The sequence below is a fragment of the Cetorhinus maximus genome, chromosome 1 (assembly GCF_964194155.1).
Source record: "Cetorhinus maximus chromosome 1, sCetMax3.hap1.1, whole genome shotgun sequence".
Classification (NCBI taxonomy): Eukaryota; Metazoa; Chordata; class Chondrichthyes; order Lamniformes; family Cetorhinidae; genus Cetorhinus; species Cetorhinus maximus.
Window position 1 is genome coordinate 43,856,134 of NC_135879.1, and position 21,495 is coordinate 43,877,628.

Below are 21,495 nucleotides of genomic sequence, written 5' to 3' on the forward strand. Positions count from 1 at the left end.
GAGTGGCAGGGCACCGTTGGAGTGTCTTGGGATGAAGCCCTCGGGGTGCCTGGCAGGCACTCCTCCTTCCTGTGGATGCCCAATGGCACCCCCCTGACACCTTGAGAATGGGCATCTAGAGGGAGGTTGAAGTGCCCTGTCCTTCTTTCGCCTATCACTGCTGCATTGCATCCACAGCTAGAGCGATGGAGTGCAGGTCCGAGTACATATCCAGCAGTCGGAGTACTCTGCTGGACCTGAATCTCTAAGGTGGCTGCTACCCTTTCCATGAAGGCAGCCAAACATTTGCATGCCAGAGGTACGATAGCAGACAGAACGTGGACTCCTACAGTCCAGTGTGTGCATGGTCTCTGGCTCTCTGCCCAGTGTTCCCCTGCCTGTTTCTGCATCTCCAACAGGTCTCTTGGGGCCGAGTCCAGAGGCTTGTCATCTGCATGGGGCTGAGCAGGAGCCTGGACTCCAGCAGTCCTCTGAATGTCAGGGACCTTGGCTGTCACTTCCTCTGCCAGCCCATTCTTGAATGGTCTATTCAACAAAATGCAAATGCACCTCTACGTCTCTGTTTACATCTCAAAACTAGTATACAAAGCACCCAGATTAGCTGGTTTTAATCCAATTAAGACACACGCACAGACTAAACCTCTATTTAAAAAAAAATAATTCCCACCAATATTATATACACTAATAGCTTCATGACAAGTAGTTGCACCCGGACTAATCCCAGTGGCACTCTATTAGTTAGCCTGAAAATGATGCATTTATCCCAACTCTCTGTTTTCCATTCGCTAGCCAATGCTCTATCCATTCTAATATACTATCCCCAACACTATGATGCTATATTGTACCTTATCAAATGCCTTTTGATATGGCACCTTATCAAATGTCTTTTGGAAATTGAAATATATTACATTTACTAGTTCCCCTTTATCCACCCTGCTAGTTGCATCCTCAAAGAACTCTTAATAAATTTGTCAAACATCATTTCCCTTTCATAAAACCACATTGACTCTGACTATATTATGTTTTTCTAAATATCCTGCTACTACTTTCTTGATAATGGTTTCCAGCATTTTATCAATGACAGACGTTAGGCTAACTAGCCTATAATTTCCTGCTTTCTATCTTCCGTCTTTCTTGAATAGGGCATTACATTGGCTGTTTCCCAGTCCACAGGGACCTTCCCAGTATTTAGGGAACTTTGGAAGATTACAACCAACATATCCACTACTCTGTAGCTACTTCTTTTAAAACCCTCAGTTGCAGGCCATTAGGTCCAGGGGACTTGATGGCTTTTAGTTTGCCCAGTACCTTTTCTCTAGTGGTAATGATTGGTTTAATTTTCTCCTTTTTATGCTCTGATTTTATTGATATTTTAGGATGTTTTTAGTGTCTTCTACCATGATGAGAAATACAAAATATTTGTTCAAAGTCTCTGCCATTTCCTTCTTTTCCATTAATAATTCCCCCATCTTATCCTTGAAGGGAACAACATTTACATTAGCTACTCTTTTCCTTTGAATATACTTGTAGAAACTATTACTGTCAAGTTTTATATTCCTTGCTAGCTTATTCTCATAATCTATTTTTATATTTTGTCCTCAACCTTCACTGGTTTCTATAAATCTTCCCAATCTTCTGGCCTGCCACTAATTTTGCAACGTTATATGCTTTTTCCATTTTTAATATCCTTTGTTAGCCATGAATGTCTCCTTCTCATAGCACTAGTCTGTGCCCTTCAGTCTCTACTCTGTCACTCTGTACAGATCTGAACAATCACATTAGAAGGGTCAGTATAACGTTGTACACCATATACATGGTTGAAATGCCATATTGAACATAAGGGAGATGATTGCCCTCCCTTTTTTTTTTACCAGGAATCATTCAGTTTCCAGAAGCAAAGCAAAGAAACAAGGGTCAGACCTGTCATATCAAATCTTCTCCTTTAAAGCATTCATGGATTTTCTGGGGATTTGCTTAGAAGGTGGTGCATTTTTGTTCCAAACAGGTATATGAAGTAGTGGGGGTGTAATTGCCTGTCTGACTTCATTTTCCTCCAGGATCGTTGAGTGGGTGCCCATTAGAAAGCACCCCAGGTAGAACTGTGCTTCATGCTCCATGCTAACCTTGCTTAGGATGGAAGATTCAGCAGGACTTAACTGTTGCAGCCAGGTAGAAGATGGTATCTTCTTCAGCATTGAGTGGTTGTTTTTAGACAGCAGCCAGAACATTCCACAGCTGCACTGGGGCTTGTTGGGTTCATGTCATGTCAAACAAATGCACTTCATATGGGGACTGAAAAGGGGAGGAAAATCATTTCTTCAAAGTTTTCATCAATATTAAAGAGACAAATAAAAGCACCTACAGCCATTGGACTTGCTGGAGATCTTCAAACACGCCTGATGGCAGGAACGTTATGTGATTGTTGCTTAAATACCTGAAAAGAAAAAAAGTAAAGATCTATACCTAATGTTAATTACATTATTAGGTATTATTATAATTATAACCTTTTGTTGTCTCACCTGCAGGTGGTGTAAATTATCACATTATATTTACATATTGACATACCAATGTCACGGTTGTCATTACACTACTGCAGCTAGATGGGAATTGCTGACAAAACTTACCCCCAAGACCGCCATCCACCCCGTGGTAATTGCCCTGGCCACTGAGAACCTCAGGTTATCACATTCAGTAAGTTTAATTAACATAGATCAGATTTCTACAAATGGCAGTTGATTCATCTAGTTTCTTGGATAAGTGGCTTCATTTCAAATCGTGAACATTGTGTCAAGTTCAATGACAAAGTGTTGGAGTGGACATGGATACATAGTGGAATCCCACGTGGAACTAAGATAGGGCATGTAGGTGTCCCATGCCGTGATCAATGATGCCAGTTGCAGAGAAGTTGACATTGGCGTTCTCTGCTTCAAATATGTGGAAGTTCAGTTACTGAAAACGTAGCATTCACACTGAATTTCACATGTCAGCGTTCTTGAGCAACTTCACAATTGGTCTATAGAGAATGGAATGCACTTTAACCCTAAAAAGTGCACGATTGTTGACAGTTGCCTCACACAAAACAAACTGACCTCTCTCAATCTGACACTGAAGGATGTCACAATCCAACATCATAACATCATCAAACGTATACTTATCCAGGCTGATCTAAAATCAAACATAGACACCAGTTCTATTGTTAAACAAGCTAATAGCCATTTGTACATGCAGGGCAATTGCCCAATGGAAGTTTGAACTTCCCCGGCAATTGCTGTGCAATCCTTATATGGGGACTTCCCGGGTGGGAGAGGGGGTAAGAGGGGACATGTTAGGTGGGGTCCCCAGCACATCTTCGGTGTAAACCCCCCCGCCCCGCGTACAATGCCTCAGAGCTTGGAAGTCATGGGCCAAGGCATCTGGACCCAGGTGAACAGAGCAAGCAACAGGGTATCTCATTAACCAAACAACAGGACTGAGAAGGAAATGTAAATTAGAGTTGATGAATTCAATGTCAAATCAGGTAGAGAAAGAGAATTGTAATAATGCTAGTAGGTGCTAGCTGGAGGGGATGGCTGCCAGGAAAGAAGCCATGATGTTTTCTATTTGAAGATTACCGGAGACCACAAAAAAGGAATTTTATGATGCATCATACAAATACTGCAGTTTCTGTTTTCACTTTGGGGTAGGCAGAAAGATAGTGGGGTAGTTTTGGACTTTGTGCAATACCGTAAAACGGGTGATTATGAGTCAGCAGCACATTTTACATCTCTCCCAAACTGTCGAAATTGGCAGAGATGTAAAAGGGGTGACTCATTCGCCATTGCCTATTTTATACTGTCACACAAAGACAAGATCCACCTCAGGGTGTGTTCATACATCCATTTGTTCTGAATGTTCTTCTTAACTTCCAGATTATACAAGTATCCCAATGTACAAATCTTCAGCTAGTTATATATAAAGAAATGATGATTAAAGGCATTAAGATTAGTTGGTCCATTTTATATCTCTCCTGAATGGAAATAATAATTACGAGAGATTAAAACTGCTCACTATCACTCATTTTTCACCATAACAGAAAGTCCAAATCTATCCTATTGAGTTTGGATATTACCTTTAACATCCCAAAGTGCCTCACAACCTATGGATTATTTTTGAAGTATGGTTACCGTTGTTATGTGAATAAATACAACATGCAGCAAAGTTCCACAAACAACAAATGATTGATTAATCAGATTATCTGGTAATGTTGGTGTTGGTAGTGGTTGAGATTTAGTCAAATACCAGAACTATCTGCTCTTCTTTGAACACTACCATGGGAACAGGCTGATGGAGCTTTGATTTAAAATCTCACCTGAAAGACAACAGCTCTGACAATGGAGCACTCCACGAGTAATGCACTAAAGTGTCAGTCAAAATTATGTGCTAAAGTCTGTAATTGGGACTTGAACCCACAAATTTGTGACTCAGAGGTGAGATTGTTACATTAGGTTGGATGTTAACCTGGACATGGAGGGTGAGTGGAAGTGGGAGTTGCTTTGAGGTTGGGAAACCCAGAAGAATGGGTTCATCACCACATTGATGCAGTTACTGATCTGCTTAACTGCACCCTCACCTCCACCTTTGATGCAGAGCCATCACTACACATAAAGCACAATTCTATTCATAATTCCAGAATCATCCTGCAATGCAAGGATTACCTCCGCCATCTCTCCTGTAATGCAAACTGTCTTCTTGAATCCATCTGCCTGTCTCCTTCACCCTCACCTTCAGTAATATATGCAAGGAACTCATGGGCTTCTTTGTCACTAAGATTGATTCCATCTGCTCAGCTGTCACCTCCTTCCCTTCCACTAGCTCACTGGCTCAAATTTCTTCTCTAAGGGATCTCCCTGCCCTTGCAGTGAAATCACATCTTTGTTTAGTTTCTCTTCATCTTCCCTCATGGCCTCTGAGTTCATGTGACCCACATTCTGCTCGCTTGACCCTATATGCACAAAACTGCTGACCAACCAATTTCCCCTCCAGATTCCCATTTTAGCTGATATCGTTAATGGTTCTCTCTCTTCAGCTACTATCTCTCTCTGAATCTGCCATCATCACCTCCCTGCCTCTCCTTAAAAACCAGCCCTTGACCTCACCATCCTTGCAAACTACCATTCCATCTCCAACCTTTCTTTCCTTTCCTAAGTCCTTAGCTCCCAAATCTATTACCATCTCTCCCAGAAATCCATGTTGAAATCCCTTCAACCAGGTTTCTACCACTGTTGCAGTATCAAAATGGCTCTTGTCGAAGTTACAAATTACATCCTATGGGACTGTGAATGGTAAACTGTCCCTCCTCACCTACCTCTAGCCTTTGACACGGTTGACTGCACCATCCTCCTCCAATGCCTCTTCTCTATCGTGGAGCTGGGAGGGACTGCAATCACCTGGTTTCGTTCTTATCTAATTGTAGGCAGATTATCACTTGCAATGGCTTCTCTTTCCACTCCCGCACTGTTGCCTCTAGTATCCCCCCAACGATCTATCCTTGGGCCCCTCCTATTTCTCACCTACATGCTGCTCCTTAGCGACATCATCTGAAAGAGCAGTGTTGGTTTTCATCTATACACTGATGGCACCCAGCTCTATCTCACCACCGCCTCCCTCGACCCCTCCACTGATAATCAGATTCCTTATCTGACATTCAGCTTCCTGGAGGAGCAGAAATTTGCTCCAATTACATATTGAAGACTGAAGCCACTTTCTTCTTGTAGAGCGCAGCTAATTCATTTAAGTGCACAGGCACTATAACATCACTTGACTCGCCCTGCCTCAGTTCATCTGCTGCTTACCCATTACTGCTGTGCTTGCTGATCTATATTGGCTTACAGTCAAGCAACATCTTTATTTTAAAATTCTCGTCCCTGCTCAAATCCTCCATGGCCTCACCCCTCCCTATCTCTGCATCCCCACCAGCCCCACAACCTTCCGAGATATCTGCATTCAACTAATTCTGGCCTTTGGAGCATCCCCGATTTTAATTGCTCCACCATTGGTGGCCATGCCATCAGCTTTCAAGGCCCGGAAGTCTACATCACTGCGCCTCTCTACTTCACTTTCTTTCTTTAAGACATTCCTTAAAATATACCTCTTTGACCAAGTTTTTAGTCAATTACCCTAATACATGGCTCAGTGTCAAATTTTGCTTTATAATGCTCCTCTGAAATGCCTTGGGAGGTTTATTAAGGAGCTGTATAAATGCAAGTTGTTGTTATTTCTTGCACGTCCTGCCAAATTTAATGCCTTTTGTCTCTGCTTCCCAGCCAGAGACAGCAACATTGAGAGGCTGGCTGGCTGTTGGCCAAGTGGGTCTTCAGCACCAGACTGCATCAGGCAATGGAAGCCGTGGAGGGGGGAGGTGGCAATTAGTGGAGGGGAGAGATCAGAGTGTTGATAATGGAGGAAATTGGAACCCTCAGGGACAGGGGATGGGAAATTAGAAGGATTGAGTGGAGATCCAAAGAGTTGTGGATGAGATTAGAAGGTTCGGGGGAGATCGGAAGGGTTAGGGAAAGATTTGCAAGAGTCAGAAGGAAATCGGAACAGATGGAATGAAGAGACTCTTTTTATCTCCCCCCAGACTCTCTGATGTAGGAAAACTGATTAAAATTGGTTTGGAATCAGGAAGGAAAACAAGACTGACACCATAATTTGAGTATCTCAATATATCAGGGATTTGGCTGACACAAGCCAAGTCAAATAATTTGACTGTTTCTGTTCAGGTTTCACCTAGATTCTTTCCAAAGTGACAATATAAATGCAGTTAAGCAGATACAGATTTGGAAGTATGCAAACCAGTAGCGTATTTCAGTCATTACTTGTTTCCAAAGAAAGAAAGCAATCGTTATTATGAATCAGAATAAGAGTTTGCTGTATGTATATTTGAATTATAATGTTTGCACGTACATTAGTTGCTGTCTCAGCGGCAGTTCTCGTCCAGTTTGTTTCCTGGTGTCTAACTAATAAGCAGCTGGATTTCTTTTCTAATTTCAAAGAAATTCTTGAATCAGAAATTGACCTCTTGGAACAGAAAATTGCCAATGTCTCTCCATTATTTAAGAAGTGAACAGGGATAAATTAGGAAATTATAGGCCTATTAGTCCAAAATCTGCTATGGGGAAGTTACTAGGATCTGTTGTTAGGGCAGGGTGACTCAGCATGTGAACACAAATGAAGTGGTTTAAGAAAGTCAGAATAGATTTATAAAGGGTAAGTCACATCAACAAACTTAGTTTTTTTTTTGAGGAAGTAACTAACATGGTAGATAAGGGTGTATATATGGATGTTATTTGTATAGACTTCCAGAAAATGCATGAAGTTTGAGACAACATATTCCTGTGGGTGGGGTATTGTTTAAGAGGTAAAGACAGGGAGTAGGGATAATGGGCATGTACTCATGTTAGCTGGATATGACTAGTGGTGTCCCTCAGGGGTCAGTCCTGGGTCATTAGCTTTGCTTTAGATTTATGGAATGAAGGAATAGTGAGCTGTATATCTAGGTTTGCTGCTGAACCGAGTTAGCTGGCACAAGAAATAGTGTAGATGGGAGCAAAGGGACATTGATAGATTAAGTGAGTGGGCTTATTTCTATTGCTGGGGAAGCAGTTATAGTTCGATGTCGAGGTTAACAATCCATTCGAGAGCTTCAGCTGATGCAGTGTGAACGGTTGTGATGCCACCAGGAATGGATTTCTCAGGGCAGAAGTTCAGTATGTGGGTGATGGTTTGACTTGGATGGCCACAGTCACAATTTGAGCTGTGCCTCATATTCCACTTTGGAGCAATTGGTCATATCTTCCCTGCCCCATCCTCAAGCAGCTGAGGGTTGTTCAGATTTTCCGTGGAAAGTTGAACCCTGAGACTTCACTACTAGGGTCAGTTACCAGGTTGCAGCTGGTGATGTTTCCTGTCAACCAGGAGGTGCGCCATTGAGAGATGGAGCTGTCATCAGTTTGTATGGTGTGGGGTATATTCCAGTAGGGGCTACGGAATTGCAGACGTGTCTGTGGGTTTTTTTTTGAGGTCTTATGTCAATGGGAGTGCTTCATTAGCTGTCAGCCAATGGCGTCCTGAGGAGGATGTTTTTCCTGATAACATCAAGAGGTTCAATAGCACAGGAAGCCAATCGAGCTGTGCTGGTCTGAACATCCCAGAAATAATCCTCATGACTTTCTGGAAGTGGATACCTACCACATTTGTGCGGCGGCTCCTGAGTCAGGTTGAGCAGCAGTTCTCTGTTGTTGGGTAGAACAGGGTGAGTGAAGCAGTGCGTAATCTGTTGGCTCTGTTGCTCTAGTTGGTACCCGTCAGTTTCTGTATTGAGATTCACCCATGTCTTGAACTTGGCTCCGGTGTTCTGGAGGTGTTGCTGGTAGGTCAATGTATGGTCAAGAGTGATGCCTAGATATTTTGGCATTGGGTCATGGGTGAGTGGTCGGCTGCGGAACTGGACATGAGGACAATTAGAACCAACAATGAACCTCAGGACTTTGAGAAAACATTCACTGGAGACCTATTAGATCTTCACTTTTCTCCACTTCAGAAAATGGAGATGTCAATCAAACACTACCAAGACTGTAATTTCAGCCTTTGAGTTGTTCAGATGGAAGGCTGAAATTACAGTCTTGGTAGTGTTTGATTGACGTCTCCATTTTCTGAAGTGGAGAAAAGTGAAGATCTAATAGGTCTCCAGTGAATGTTTTCTCAAAGTCCTGAGGTTCTTTAGCCTGGAAAGCCAGGGCCAAGTAATCAGCATATGCGAAGAGCAGTGACTTTGTGGGAGGGAGGTCACTGGTATAAAAGCAAAATACTGTGGATGCTGGAAATCTGAAACAAAAACAGAAAATGTTGGAAAAACTCAGCAGGTCTGAAAGCATCTGTGGAAAGAGAAACAGATTGACGTTTCGAGTCTGTATGATGTTTAGAGTCGTACAGACTCAAAACGTCAACTCTGTTTCTCTCTCCACAGATGCTTTCAGACCTGCTGATGTCACTGCTATATATGTTTAAGAGAGCTGGTGTGAGGACTGATCCTTGTGGGAGCCTGTTGTTGGTTATGCATGGGTGGCTGATTTGACCTCCAAGGTGCACACGGAACTATCAGTTGCCGATCATGGGGTTGATTAGTTATAGAGTTTTGAAGATAATTTTGAAGAGTTTCAGCAGCATTTCTATGTACCACACTGTCATAGGCACATGATAAGTCAACAAAGGCAGTTCCTGTATTTAGTGAGTGGGCTAAACTGTGGCAGATAGAATTCAATATGGGAAAATGTAAGCTCATTCACTTTGGACCAATAAAGGTAGATTAGAATATTTTCTAACTGGTGAGGAGTTAGGAACTGTGGAGGAAACAAGAGTTTTAGGGGCCCAAGTACAGAAATCACTAAAAGCTAGTGGACATGTACAAGAAATAAGTTAAAAAGCTAATAGAATGTTTGTCTTTATCTCAAGCGAACTGGAATACAAAGGGGTGGAAGTTATTTTACAGCTGTATAAAGCTATGGTTAAATCCCATTAAGAGTAATGTGTTCAGTTCTGGGCACGACACCTCAGGGACAATATACTGACCTTGGACTGGGTGTAGCACAGATTCATCAGAATGATCCCAGGACTAAAATAATTGAAGTATGAGTACACATTGCATAGATTAGGCTTGTTCTACCTTGAGTTTGAAAGATTAAGAGGTAATGTAATTGTGGTGATTAAGGTTATTAAATGATTTGATAGAGTAGAAACTAGTTCCTCTGGTGAAGAAGTCCAGGACAAAGGAGCAAAACCTTAAAATTAAAGCTGGACCGTTCAGAAATGATGTTGAGAAGCACTTCATAAAGATTAGTGGAAATCTGGAACTCCTCCCCCATAAAAAGCTGTTGTGGCTAGATCAATTGAAAATCTTAAAACTGAAATTGATAAATTTGTGTTAGTCAAGGCCAATAATGGCTATAGAACCAAGAAATGTGGATGTACAAATCAGCTATGATCTAATTGAATGACAGTCCAGGCTTGAGGGCTTGAATAGCCTAATCCTGTTCTGAAGTCCCTATGTTCCCAAATTTCTCTTGCTCTCAAAATAAATTCAGTTTGCCCAGTAAAGTTTAGCCTGAGGATTCATGGAAATTCATTGGAAGAATATTGGGCCTAGGAGTGACAAAACAAGTAAGAAAGCTATGTGCTCTTCATGAGCCCGATTGTGTGGTGTAAATAAACACCAATGTATTATGGTAGCTTGATGGCTCTTTTCACAAATTCTGGTACATTCTTGATTTCAGAATAGGCTATTTCTAGGAGGTGAGGCAATGTATGTCACTCTTGTCAAGCTTTTATGAATTGGCTTTACAGCAGTATTGGAATAGGTCTAAAAAGAGGTGATTTGCCCACTCTCTTACACAGGGAATGGTGCTTGCACAATTAAACAGTAGGCAAAGAGAGAAAACTCTTCCCTAGATATCTCTGCGATAAACATAACATTAGAATTTGACTAGTGCCTCATTATAGGAAGGATTCACATTCATTTTAGTATTTTTAACATATTTGTCTTCTTCTTACTTGCCTATTATCTCCACATTACACTTCCTTATCTGAGAAGACATGCAAAAGACCTACTCTTCTATTTTGTCAATGTTGCAATTTAGCAAACTACAATAAGGTGTATGTAACCGTTTGGAGTGACTGGCCTTTCAATTTTGTTTCCCACTGCTGTCTGACTTTTTGCTTGGCATGTCTCTTCAATGGAAAAAAAATTGAAGTCAAGGAATCCCCGCTATGTTCCGCCAGTCTGTGATCCAATGCTTTGGAACCCAATGTGAAAAGCCACTATGCACCTTCCGTGACATGATGGGATAGATTTTCATTTTTACCATGGATTGTCCATCCATTATCGAATTCACTCAATTTTCATTCCATTGATTGAATAAAATAATTTACCCTTGCATCTTGCAATTCATTCAGGAATTTGTCGATCACTCATGCTCTCTCTGTTGAATCTCCTTTTCCCGTGATTACCGATAACTTGAAGCTGTACAGTCTGGAGAGTGGGGAATGGCGCAGATGAAACATGATCTTTCCAGATCACTTATGAGATACATGGGACTCAAATTTAAAAAGAAGCAAGTGTGATCCTGCCCATTCCTGTAAACTATTACTGGGTCCTGAAGTCTGCAAATGTAATTCAATAAAATAGAAAGACATTTATCTAACAAACTAAATTTTAAAAGGCCGTCATATTTTTTGAGGGCGGTGGTGTCATGAAAGTATGATAATTTTCATAATATTTTTCTGGTTTATTGTAAAGTAGGCTTATGGGGTGGGGGGGGATTGCGTTTTCTTGATTTAATTACATTTCGTAGCCAAGCAGACTGCAAGTTGAAGTTATCAAAAGTAGTAAGGTGTAAAAGTGTCTTTAATATGCTAATAAGTAAACATGGTTGGGGTCTTAGCATGTAAGATGTAAAGGGAATTTGCATTTTTAGATAGATGAAGGGGGATTTGAATTTCAAAGAGGTTAATGAGAATAGTAGCAATATGAAAAGATTTGTGTTACAAGAAAAGTAAAGTTCCAAAGACATATGGAAACAATGGAATTTACATATTAAAAAGGGTGAAACATATATAAAGGAGAATGAAGCTATGTGTCAGGGGAAGGCATTGTAAGATCTAACAAAAGTGTGTGAAGTCGCCTCCAAGAAGCCTGCAGTATTTGTGTATAAACCTGTTGTCTACAGAAACTGAAGCAGGAGAAAGTAATTTTGAATTCCACTGTCTAGGGTATTGTGTTAATTTGTTTAAAATCTAAAATGTCTATTTTTGGACTGTTGCCTTAAAGGGAGTGTAACTGGGAATCAGGTTAATTAGGGAGTTTAAGAGTTATTGTAGTAGTAATTTGTAGTTTTATGTATGTGCTTGAAATCTTCTCTTTTAATACATATTTTAATTTAGTTTTTAAAAAATCTCTAAAGTCTTGGTGGACTTACTAATTCTGAATCCAGTGCATGCATCTTGAAATAAATACAAATTGCAAAACCGCTGTGACAGCACAATCAAGTTTCCCTCGTGGATTTGATCCGCTTGGCACACATCATCTGCCACGTCATAACAGTGGGAATAAACTAATATAAATATTAATATCAATTCATATGATCAGAAAGCAAAATACTGCGAATGCTGGAAAAATGAAATAAAACAAAATGCTAGAAATATTCAGTAGGTTATGGCAGCATCTGTGGAGAGAAACAGAGTTAACGTTTCAGGTTTGCATCAGAACTGGGTAAAGTTAGAGGTGTAGTAGGTTTTGAGCAAGGGGTGGTTGGGAGAAAGACAAAAGGAAGGTCTGCGATAGGGTAAAAGACAGGAGAGATTGAATGGCAGAAGAGTTGGTTTTCCAGGGCCAAAGGGAATGGAGATGGGGCAAGAAAAGAAATAAAGAAACAAAGGATATGTTTAGAGCAGGTGATCAGCTGACTGAAATAAAAAACGAAACGAGCAAAAAAAACCCAAAATGGAGCGCAGATTATGGTCTGAAATTATTGAACTCAATGTTGGGTCCAGAAGGCTATAAAGTACCTAATCAAAAGATTCCTCAAGCTTACATTGAGCCTCATTGGAACAGTGCAGCAGGCCGAGGACAGAAATGTCAGCGTGAGAGAAAGGTGGAGCATTAAAATGACAGGCCACCGGAAGCTCAGGAACATCCTTGCAGGCAGAATGGAGGTGTTCTGCAAAGCAGTCGCCCAGTCTGCGTTTGGTCTCCCCAATGTAGGCAAGAACTCATTTTGAGCAGTGAATACAGAAGACTAGATTGAAAGAAGTCCACATAAATCACTGCTTCAAGGAGTGTTCAGGGCCTTGGACACTGAGGAGAGAGGAGGTAAAAGGGCAGGTTTAATGTCTCCTGCATTTGCATGGAAAGGTGCAATGGATCGTTTTTCGCCATTTCTGCTATCTGCAACGTGATGCCACCACCAAACACATCTTCCTCTTTCCTCTCCTTTCAGCATTCTGAAGGGTCTATTCCCTCCGTGATACCCTGACCCATTCCTCAGTCACCCCCAACCCTTTCCCACAGCACCATTCCATGCAAAATGCATGCAAAACTCATTATTCATGTATATCCAAGCTGTAAATGACTTCTATGGGTCCTCTCGTGACTGAAGTGTCTGAGACGAGATCAACATGGATGCCCACAGAACTGACAGTTCATGTTATTGTTGTTAGTGCTGTGGGAACTTCTGCAGCTTTGCCACCTCTTCCAGGCATATTGGATGTTGCAAGTTTGGCATGGATGATCCTCAAAGCCTGCTGAACCATTTTTCACTGCTTGCCTCCACATGCGCCGGTTGTCTGCAGTGTTATCACAAGAGAGGTAGTCTGCAACACAGAAATTTGTAAGACTTTTTTAGGGTGTCCTTGTATCGTTTGTAATCACCACCTGCACTGAGACAGTTCCCCATAGAAGACCTGCTGGGCGATTCTGTAGTCATCCATGCAGGGAACATGGCTTGTCCATCTAAGTTGAATTTTATGGAGGATTGTCTCCATGCTGTTGTGCTGAGCACATTGGAGAAGCTCAATGTTTGTGATTTTGTCCTGCCTTCGAATTCTCATGATGGATCTCAGGTGTCTCTGGCGGAAGTGTTCCAATGCTTTGATGTAGCACTTATAGCAGACCCAGGATTCTGCGACAGGCAGCAGCATGCAATGGCCTGGTACAGTGTGATTTTATTCTTCAATTTATGTTGCTTCCAGGCATAATCATGGAGTTGACCATAGATAGAACTTGCTTTCTGGTTGCATGCGCAGATACCTTCATCAGTAGTGGCATCGCTAGGGAGCACGCTACCAAGGTATGAGAATTTTTCTACAACCTTGGGACGGATGCCATCAATGTTTATATCTGGTGATCCATAGCATGTACCGGGTGTCGGCTGAAACATAACCTCTTAGAGACACTGAGTAGAATTGTTCCAAATTTATACTAAGTGTGGTAGCGGGCAGGAAAAACGACATTTTACCTGCCGGCCGCAATGGTGGTTTCTCACGCCGTTTCGTCCGAATCCCACGCTTTAATTATGCATTCCCAGGAAACACACCGTTTCAATGGTGGGCAGGCTTTCATTCGCCCGCTACGCCATCACCTCGCCGCTTCATCACGCCAGATGCCATGCACGACTGCTGCAAAAAAGACATGGTCCCGAGAAGCAAGAAGACTGCAGCCCCCTGGGTTAATGACGCGTCCCTCGAGTGCATTTTGAACACAGTGGAGACCTGCTGTGATGTCCTCTACCCCCGCTCTGGCCACAGGATGGGCAGCAGCATCACCAATTCAGCATGGGAGGCAGTGGTCAGTACCAATGCCCTGCAAAAGAGGACAGCCACCCAGTGCCGCAACAGGATGAATGGTCTCAACCATTCTAGCAGGGTAAGTCACACTTCTCACACACTCCCAAACCCATCACACATCCACAGGGATCTCACACCTCAATGGACAACACCACTAACTCTCACATACACCCTCACATCTTCCTCAGGCTCATACCCTTTTGAGCTCAAGTCCTCATCCCGTACATAGTTCCATTCACCACAGAAACATTCCACACAGTGCCATGTGTCCTGCTCACACTCTCTCCATCTGTTTTCATGCAGGAGAAGCCTGCTCACATCAGCAGGGAGAGGTCCCAGACTGGGGGTGGAGTGGTCCGTACTAGGCCCCTCACTCACTTTGAGGAGTGTGCCATCGCGCTGACTGGTGAGGATGTGGACTGTGCCTGCAGCAGTGGTGAGGTCGGTGGTGATCATCCTCATGAAGATCCTGCGCCACATCAACCCTCTCTCAACGCAACTGTGAGTGCTCTCTCTCCTGCTTTTGGCTCTGCTGTCATGCACTAATTATCTCTACTTTGGTTCACAAGGAGCTCTGCCAAGCGACTGACACCCCCAGCCAGACAGTCCCTCAGCTCCATCCACGTCCTCAACTCCTGCCAAGAGGACACCTCCTCCATTGAAAAACTGGAAATAAGCAGCCTGGAAGACCTATCATAGCGCTTACCCACACCCTCCACCAGCGCAGAGATACACACCTCGGTGTGACCTAGATCTTGAGCAGGCTTGGGTTCACAATCTGGTGGTCACCACATGGACATGCGTCCACAACAGGAGGAGGCAGGTTCAGCCGAGCTCCTCGGCACTCAGAGGGGAAGAGGCATCTGTCAGGTCCGGGTCAGTTGACGAGCCTCCGGATTTGGCTTTCCAACTTAACCTGGAGAGTCAGCAAAGACGGGGGAACACCATGCAGAGCTGTTGGAAGCCCTTAACAGAGTGGCACTCGAGTCGGAGGGGTGCATCCGCTTGCTCTCTGATGGAGTGGTGCCTACATGTGCGCATATGGAGGTCTCCATGTGGAGGATGGCAGACGCCATGGAGACTCTGGTCCAGCAGAACGCGGAGATGTGTGCAGACCTGCACTCCATCTCAGGAGCTGTGGGTGAATTCCTTCAGTGGCATCACAAGAGGGAAACGGGGCACCTTGACGTCACCCCAGATGTTCCTTCCTCTCAAGGAGTCAGGCCGGAGCCCTTGGGCACCCGAAGGGAGGAGGAGTGGCAGCTAAACATCGCAGGGTCATCCGCTTAGTAACCTCAGAGGCTGCCCTTTCCCTCTAAGTCCCCTTTGCCTGTGACACCCTCAGCCTCGTCGTCTGTCACCGTAGAGGGAGCAGCTGGCCCACAGGAAGAAGCCAAAGCAAACCGGGACCCCCAAGGCCTCGGCTCTCCAGAGGACCCACGCTGAAGGCCTCAGAGGCAACAGGATCAACCATTGCACAGGCTGTCTTCACCACTGCTGCAGATGTCAGGGCAGCAACTAGAAGTCTAAGGCGTTCAAAAGTTCAAAAATTCTGGTCACAGTTGGTTGCATGGCTGAACACATTTTGTCACTTTACAATCTGGATATATATTCACTTTCACTGAATAATGTGTAATTGTGTCTTTCAGCTTCATTGACAGGCTTCACAAGGCCTCCCACTGCATCCCCCCCTCGCCCTCCTCTGCCACTAGCAGTTCAGCTGCACACAGCCGGCCCAAGAGTGATTCTGGAGGGAGAAGTGTGTGTGTGTGTGTGGCAGGGTCGTTCAGTGCCTCGTACAAACAATCTCCCATGCAGGGGGATCCTTCCTCCATCAAACTCACCTCAATGTCCCGAGCATTTTCAGTGCTGTCTGCTCGGGTTCGCTTTCAGTTGTCCATCTGAGCTCAGCTGCATCTCTGCCCACCCACTGATCAGAGTCCCATGCAGAACCTGTGCCCGCCCACCATGACTCTCGTTTCACTTTCCATTTAGCCAGCATGGTAGTGCTACAGTTTTTTTTTCACTCCCCCATTCTTTCCCCTCCCCCAGTCACCCATTTCCTTTCCCCCATCACTGTCGACCCATCTTCCACCTCCCCTCCATGACCTACCAGCCACAAACCTTTTCTTTTGGGGATGTCCAGATGACTGTGCACGTTCTCTTTCTTTCCAAAAATCACACCTCCATCCACATTAACCTCCCTGGCTTCCTCCCTTCCACCCTCAGGGTCCGTGTCTGCCTCCAAGTCCCCACCAACCACCCTCGCTATCCCTTCTACAGATACCGTCGAACCCTCACCCTCCCATCCTACCGCCTCACTCTGCCCTCGGTCATTTTCACCATTCCTTCATACCTTGCCCACCCTCAGTTTGCCCCCCCCCAAGGTGGCAGTCATGGACTCATCAGAGCCCTTCTTGCACATTCACCTGGACAACACCTCCTCCAGACCCCATCCCCCCTCCCGACCCCTTCCCTCCTTGGAACTCCTTCTGCCCCGGAACTCCTTCTCCCCTCCAGACACCTTCCCCCCACCTTCGCTTAGTCCTTCCCCATTCCTGACTCCTTCAGACACCCTTACTCCTTCCTCCAGCCTTACTCTTTCCCCCTTCCCAACTCCTTCCTCCACCCATACTTCATCCCTCCCTTCTCCACACTCCTCCCTCTCCCTGGATTCCCTCCCCCTGGACTTCTTCCTCTCTCAGCACTCCTTCCTCCCCCGGATTCCTTCCACTCTTCACACTCCTTCCTCCCTCTGGACTCCTTCCCCTCTCCACACTCCTTCCCCTCTCCACACTCCTTCCTCCCTCTGGACTCCTTCCCCTCTCCACATTCCTTCCCCTCTCCATACTCCTTCCTCCCTCTGGACTCCTTCCCCTCTCCACACTCCTTCCTCCATCTGGACTCCTTCCCCTCTCCACACTCCTTCCTCCCTCTGGACTCCTTCCCCTCTCCACACTCCTTCCCCCCTCTGGACTCCTTCCCCTCTCCACACTCCTTCCCCTCTCCACACTCCTTCCTCCCTCTGGACTCCTTCCCCTCTCCACATTCCTTCCCCTCTCCACACTCCTTCCTCCACCCGGACTCCTTCCCCTCTCCACACTCCTTCCTCCATCTGGACTCCTTCCCCTCTCCACACTCCTTCCTCCATCTGGACTCCTTCCCCTCTCCACACTCCTTCCTCCATCTGGACTCCTTCCCCTCTCCGCACTCCTTCCTCCATCTGGACTCCTTCCCCTCTCCACAATCCTTCCTCCATCTGGACTCCTTCCCCTCTCCACACTCCTTCCTCCATCTGGACTCCTTCCCCTCTCCACACTCCTTCCTCCATCTGGACTCCTTCCCCTCTCCGCATTCCTTCCCCCCTTCGAACTCCTTTCCTTACACCTTCCAACCCCCTGACACCTACCTCCCCAGTTGCAGTCTTCTTCCCCACTACCCCCTCCTCCCCTCATAGTCCCCCCGCCGCAACCTCCTCTGACACCTTTATTCTCCCCCTCCCAACCTCATCCTCCCTGACACCTTCGTTTCCGCTCCCAACCTTGCCCCCGCGACACCTCTTCCTCAACCTGTCGATCCTAGACCTTCCTCTCCCATCCCCTGGTACATATTCCCCTCCCAAACACAGCTGGAACCCCCTCAACCATCATCTGTTGTGAGCAGACCCTCAACGGTGACTTTCCACCTTCCATGAGCTGTTTCGCAGCGGAGCCATGTCCGTGAGAATCCACCCAGCATGTGATAGATGTTCCTCCAGTATGCCATTGGTGTAGGGCTCCAGCATCTTCTGCTCCTCAGATGTCCACGATGTAAGTTCCAATTTCTGCACGTCACACTTGTCAAGACGTGTTCTACACTGGCATGTTTTCCCACTGATGTGTTCGGATGATCCAGCATGGAGGGATGATTCCAGCAGGCTGGGCTTATAATGATATGCAGATGTATTACAATGAGGTTCCCAATATCTGGCAGCGGGAAATGTGGCCCGCCACTGACGGTCAGAGCGGACGATTGCAAACTGATTTCATGACGTTGTGAAACTGATTTTTGGCCTTTTCACCATTTTGTCCGCTCACGCCGCTGAACATACCCGACGCCAGCGGGCATGGAAAATTCTGCCCATTGATTTGGAGACCAACATTTTTAGCATCTCTCGAAAATTTGCTTGTCATATTCTGGATGTCTTCCTTGTTGTGGGAAGCTAGGCATAGTCATCTGTATACATAAACTCTTTGATAACTGCCTCTGTGAATTGCTGGACGCACACAGTCTGCAGAGATTGAAGAGCTTCCCTGCATGGAACCCAATGTTGATGCCTGCAGGTATGTCTCTGGTGGCTTCTTTAAGCATTTCAGCAAAGAAGAGATTGAAGAGTTGGGAAGCCACGATGTATTCCTGCTTTACACTGCTGGTTGCGACAAAGACATCAGGCATCTCACCACAGGCACAAAGACATCCAACCATGCCATCAGGCAGTCAGTACAGGATGTCCTACAGTTAGCCTAAAACCACACTGCCATTCCAGAAGAGCATCACCTATGAGACCATATAGCTGGTGATTTAATAGGACCCTTGTAGGGTCTTTCCTGTGATTGAGGGAAGACTTATCCCTCAGTAGTTACCACATACATTTTTGAATCCTTTCCCCTTCCAGATGCTGACAACGTTGGCATCCTTGAGGTCTTGTGAAACTTTTTCCCGATCCCAGACACACTTGATGATTGGTGTAATTTTTTTTAACAAGCTCTGCACTATTACACTTCCAAATCTCTGCTGGAATTCTGTCTGGGGCAGGAGCTTTGCCTTGTTTCGTTGATTCGATTGCCTTTGGTCCTGAGGAGCGGGGGAGTTGCCTGTTGGAAGCTCAAGATTCCCAGGCAATTCCAACGGAGTCATTGCACTGGGACTTCTGAGGGTTCCCGGAGCGCATCTTCTGGGGTGCGTCCGGTCTCCGACTATCCAGAGACCATAAGATCTGGGCCATTGTAAAAGAACAAATGGTCAATTACTGTTACCTTCGCAAAACAGCCCTTGTTACCAGGTGAAGCACCATGTTAGAGTTATGACACAAAGGATAACTTTACAGATAGTTCCTGGTGATATTTTTCTGTATGAACATAATAACAGATGTTTTAACAAATAAACCTGGGAATTACTGTGATCAATATTATTGTACAAATGTGTAACAGTGCACACTCATATCATATGTCCCTTTCTGTCATTTTAACAGAAGTGTCAATTCTTTTATGAAAAGCAAAATGCTACGGATGCTAGAAATCTGAAGAAACACAAAGTGCTGGAAATACTCAGTAGATCTGGCAGCATCTGCACAGGGAGAAACAGAATTAACATTTCAAGTCGAATATGACTTCAGAATTTGATTTGTTTGACTTCATTCATTCACATATGCTGTGCTTCCCTTTAACTTATTATAATGGCACATCAGAAATGTCACGAGCCTGCTAATGTCTTTCTTTAGCAAGCTGGATGCGTCATAACTGAGCTCCTTTTCAGGGTTAATTGGAATAACATGGGTGTGAATGGCAGTCACGACAGGTGCATTTTCATTAGGGACCAGGTAGAAGTGCTCTTTTTCTGATTAATTCATGGGATGTGGGCGTTGCTGACTGGGCCAGCATTTATTGCCCATCCCTAGTTGTCTTTCAGAAGGTGGTGGTGAGCTGCCTTCTTGAACCATTGCAGTGCCAGTGGTGTACACCCACAGCGCTGTTAGGGAGGGAGTTCCAGGATTTTGACCCAGAGACAGTGAAGGAACGGCGATATAGTTCCAAGTCAGGATGGTGTGTGACTTGGAGAGGAACTTCCAGGTAGTGGTGTTTCCATGTTTCTGCTGCCCTTGTCCTTCTGGATGATAGCGGTCGTGGGTTTGGAAGGTGCTGTCTAAGAAGCCTTGGTGAATTCCTACAGTGCATCTTGTAGATAGTACACATTGCTGCTACTGTGCGTCTGCAGTGGAGGGAGTGAATGTTTGGGGATGGAGTGCCAGTAAAGCAGTCTGCTTTGTCCTGGATGGTGTCAAACTTCTTGAGTGCTGTGGGAGCTGCACTCATTCAGGCAAATGGAGAGTATTCCATCACAATCCTGATTGTGCCTTGTTGATGGTGGACAGACTTTGGGGAGCCAGGAAGTGTATTACTCACTGCAGAATTCCTAGCCTCTGATCTGCTTTTGTAGCCACAGTATTTATATGGCTAGTCCAGTTCAGTTTCTGATCAATGGTAACCCCCAGGATGTTGATAGGGTCTTCCCTCTCCAATTTCCTGGTCCCCACTCACTCAAACTTTGCCAGTCAAAACTAGCCCTCTGACACCATAATCAATAAGGTATTTTCTGTGGTTGGGATTTGTTCTGTAGATTGCAGATAAGTGGCATCTGTATTTTATTTCATATTTACTTTAAATTCTGACACATACATTAAGAAATGCCTTGAATTGATAAGACAAAATATGCACCACATACAAGGATTTAGACATACATCAGTTATATTTCTCTCTCTTCATTTACTCTTCTAAACATTGAAAGAGTTTGAACCAACTACTGCAACATGCCTTGTGCATGAAGTTCTACACAATACAATGGAATGGCTCAAGATAATGATGGTAATTCGAAAATAATGATCTATAAGCTGCTATCTGCAGCGGTGTCTCACAGGTTAAGTGAAAACTGCGGCTCGTAGGCTAAGGTCTGTCTAATAATCAAAAATTATGGCATCACTCCAAACAATACAGAATCAGTGGCATTAAATTACATTCCTATTTTTCTGTTGGGAAAATATCAGTTCAATCAATTTTTTTTCTGCAGTAGGACTGAAAATCTAAGAAGTATCCTTTTACCAATAGTAGCCTGGGTAAAGCAACTGGGCCAAAATGATGGTGGATGATCAGGAGAACACCTGTGGAAATTCCAATTACTTAACTAGAAGAAGGAATTTTACATTAAGTATACTCACAGTTTAATTAGGTTATGCAGTCCCTTAAATGCTCGTTCAGAAACTGTCGTTATTTCGTTGTAGTTTAGGTTTCTAAAAGAAAATGCAACGTAATTAATTTGAAATGTGAAATCTACAAATCGTATTCAAACCAAAATGATAGGAATTAG

The 21,495-nt window shown here is 44.4% G+C and overlaps 1 protein-coding gene across 1 annotated transcript in view; it reads right to left on the reverse strand.

Annotated features, from left to right (window-relative positions):
* rxfp1 (relaxin family peptide receptor 1) overlaps positions 1 to 21,495 on the reverse strand; it is a 161,252-nt gene that overhangs the window by 101,825 nt on the left and 37,932 nt on the right. The window contains exons 6-7 of the mRNA XM_078552868.1: positions 21,347 to 21,418; positions 2,363 to 2,434 (exon numbers count right to left, since the gene is read on the reverse strand). Coding sequence (XP_078408994.1) covers positions 2,363 to 2,434; positions 21,347 to 21,418 — 144 coding nt within the window. The remainder of the gene's footprint in view (positions 1 to 2,362; positions 2,435 to 21,346; positions 21,419 to 21,495) is intronic.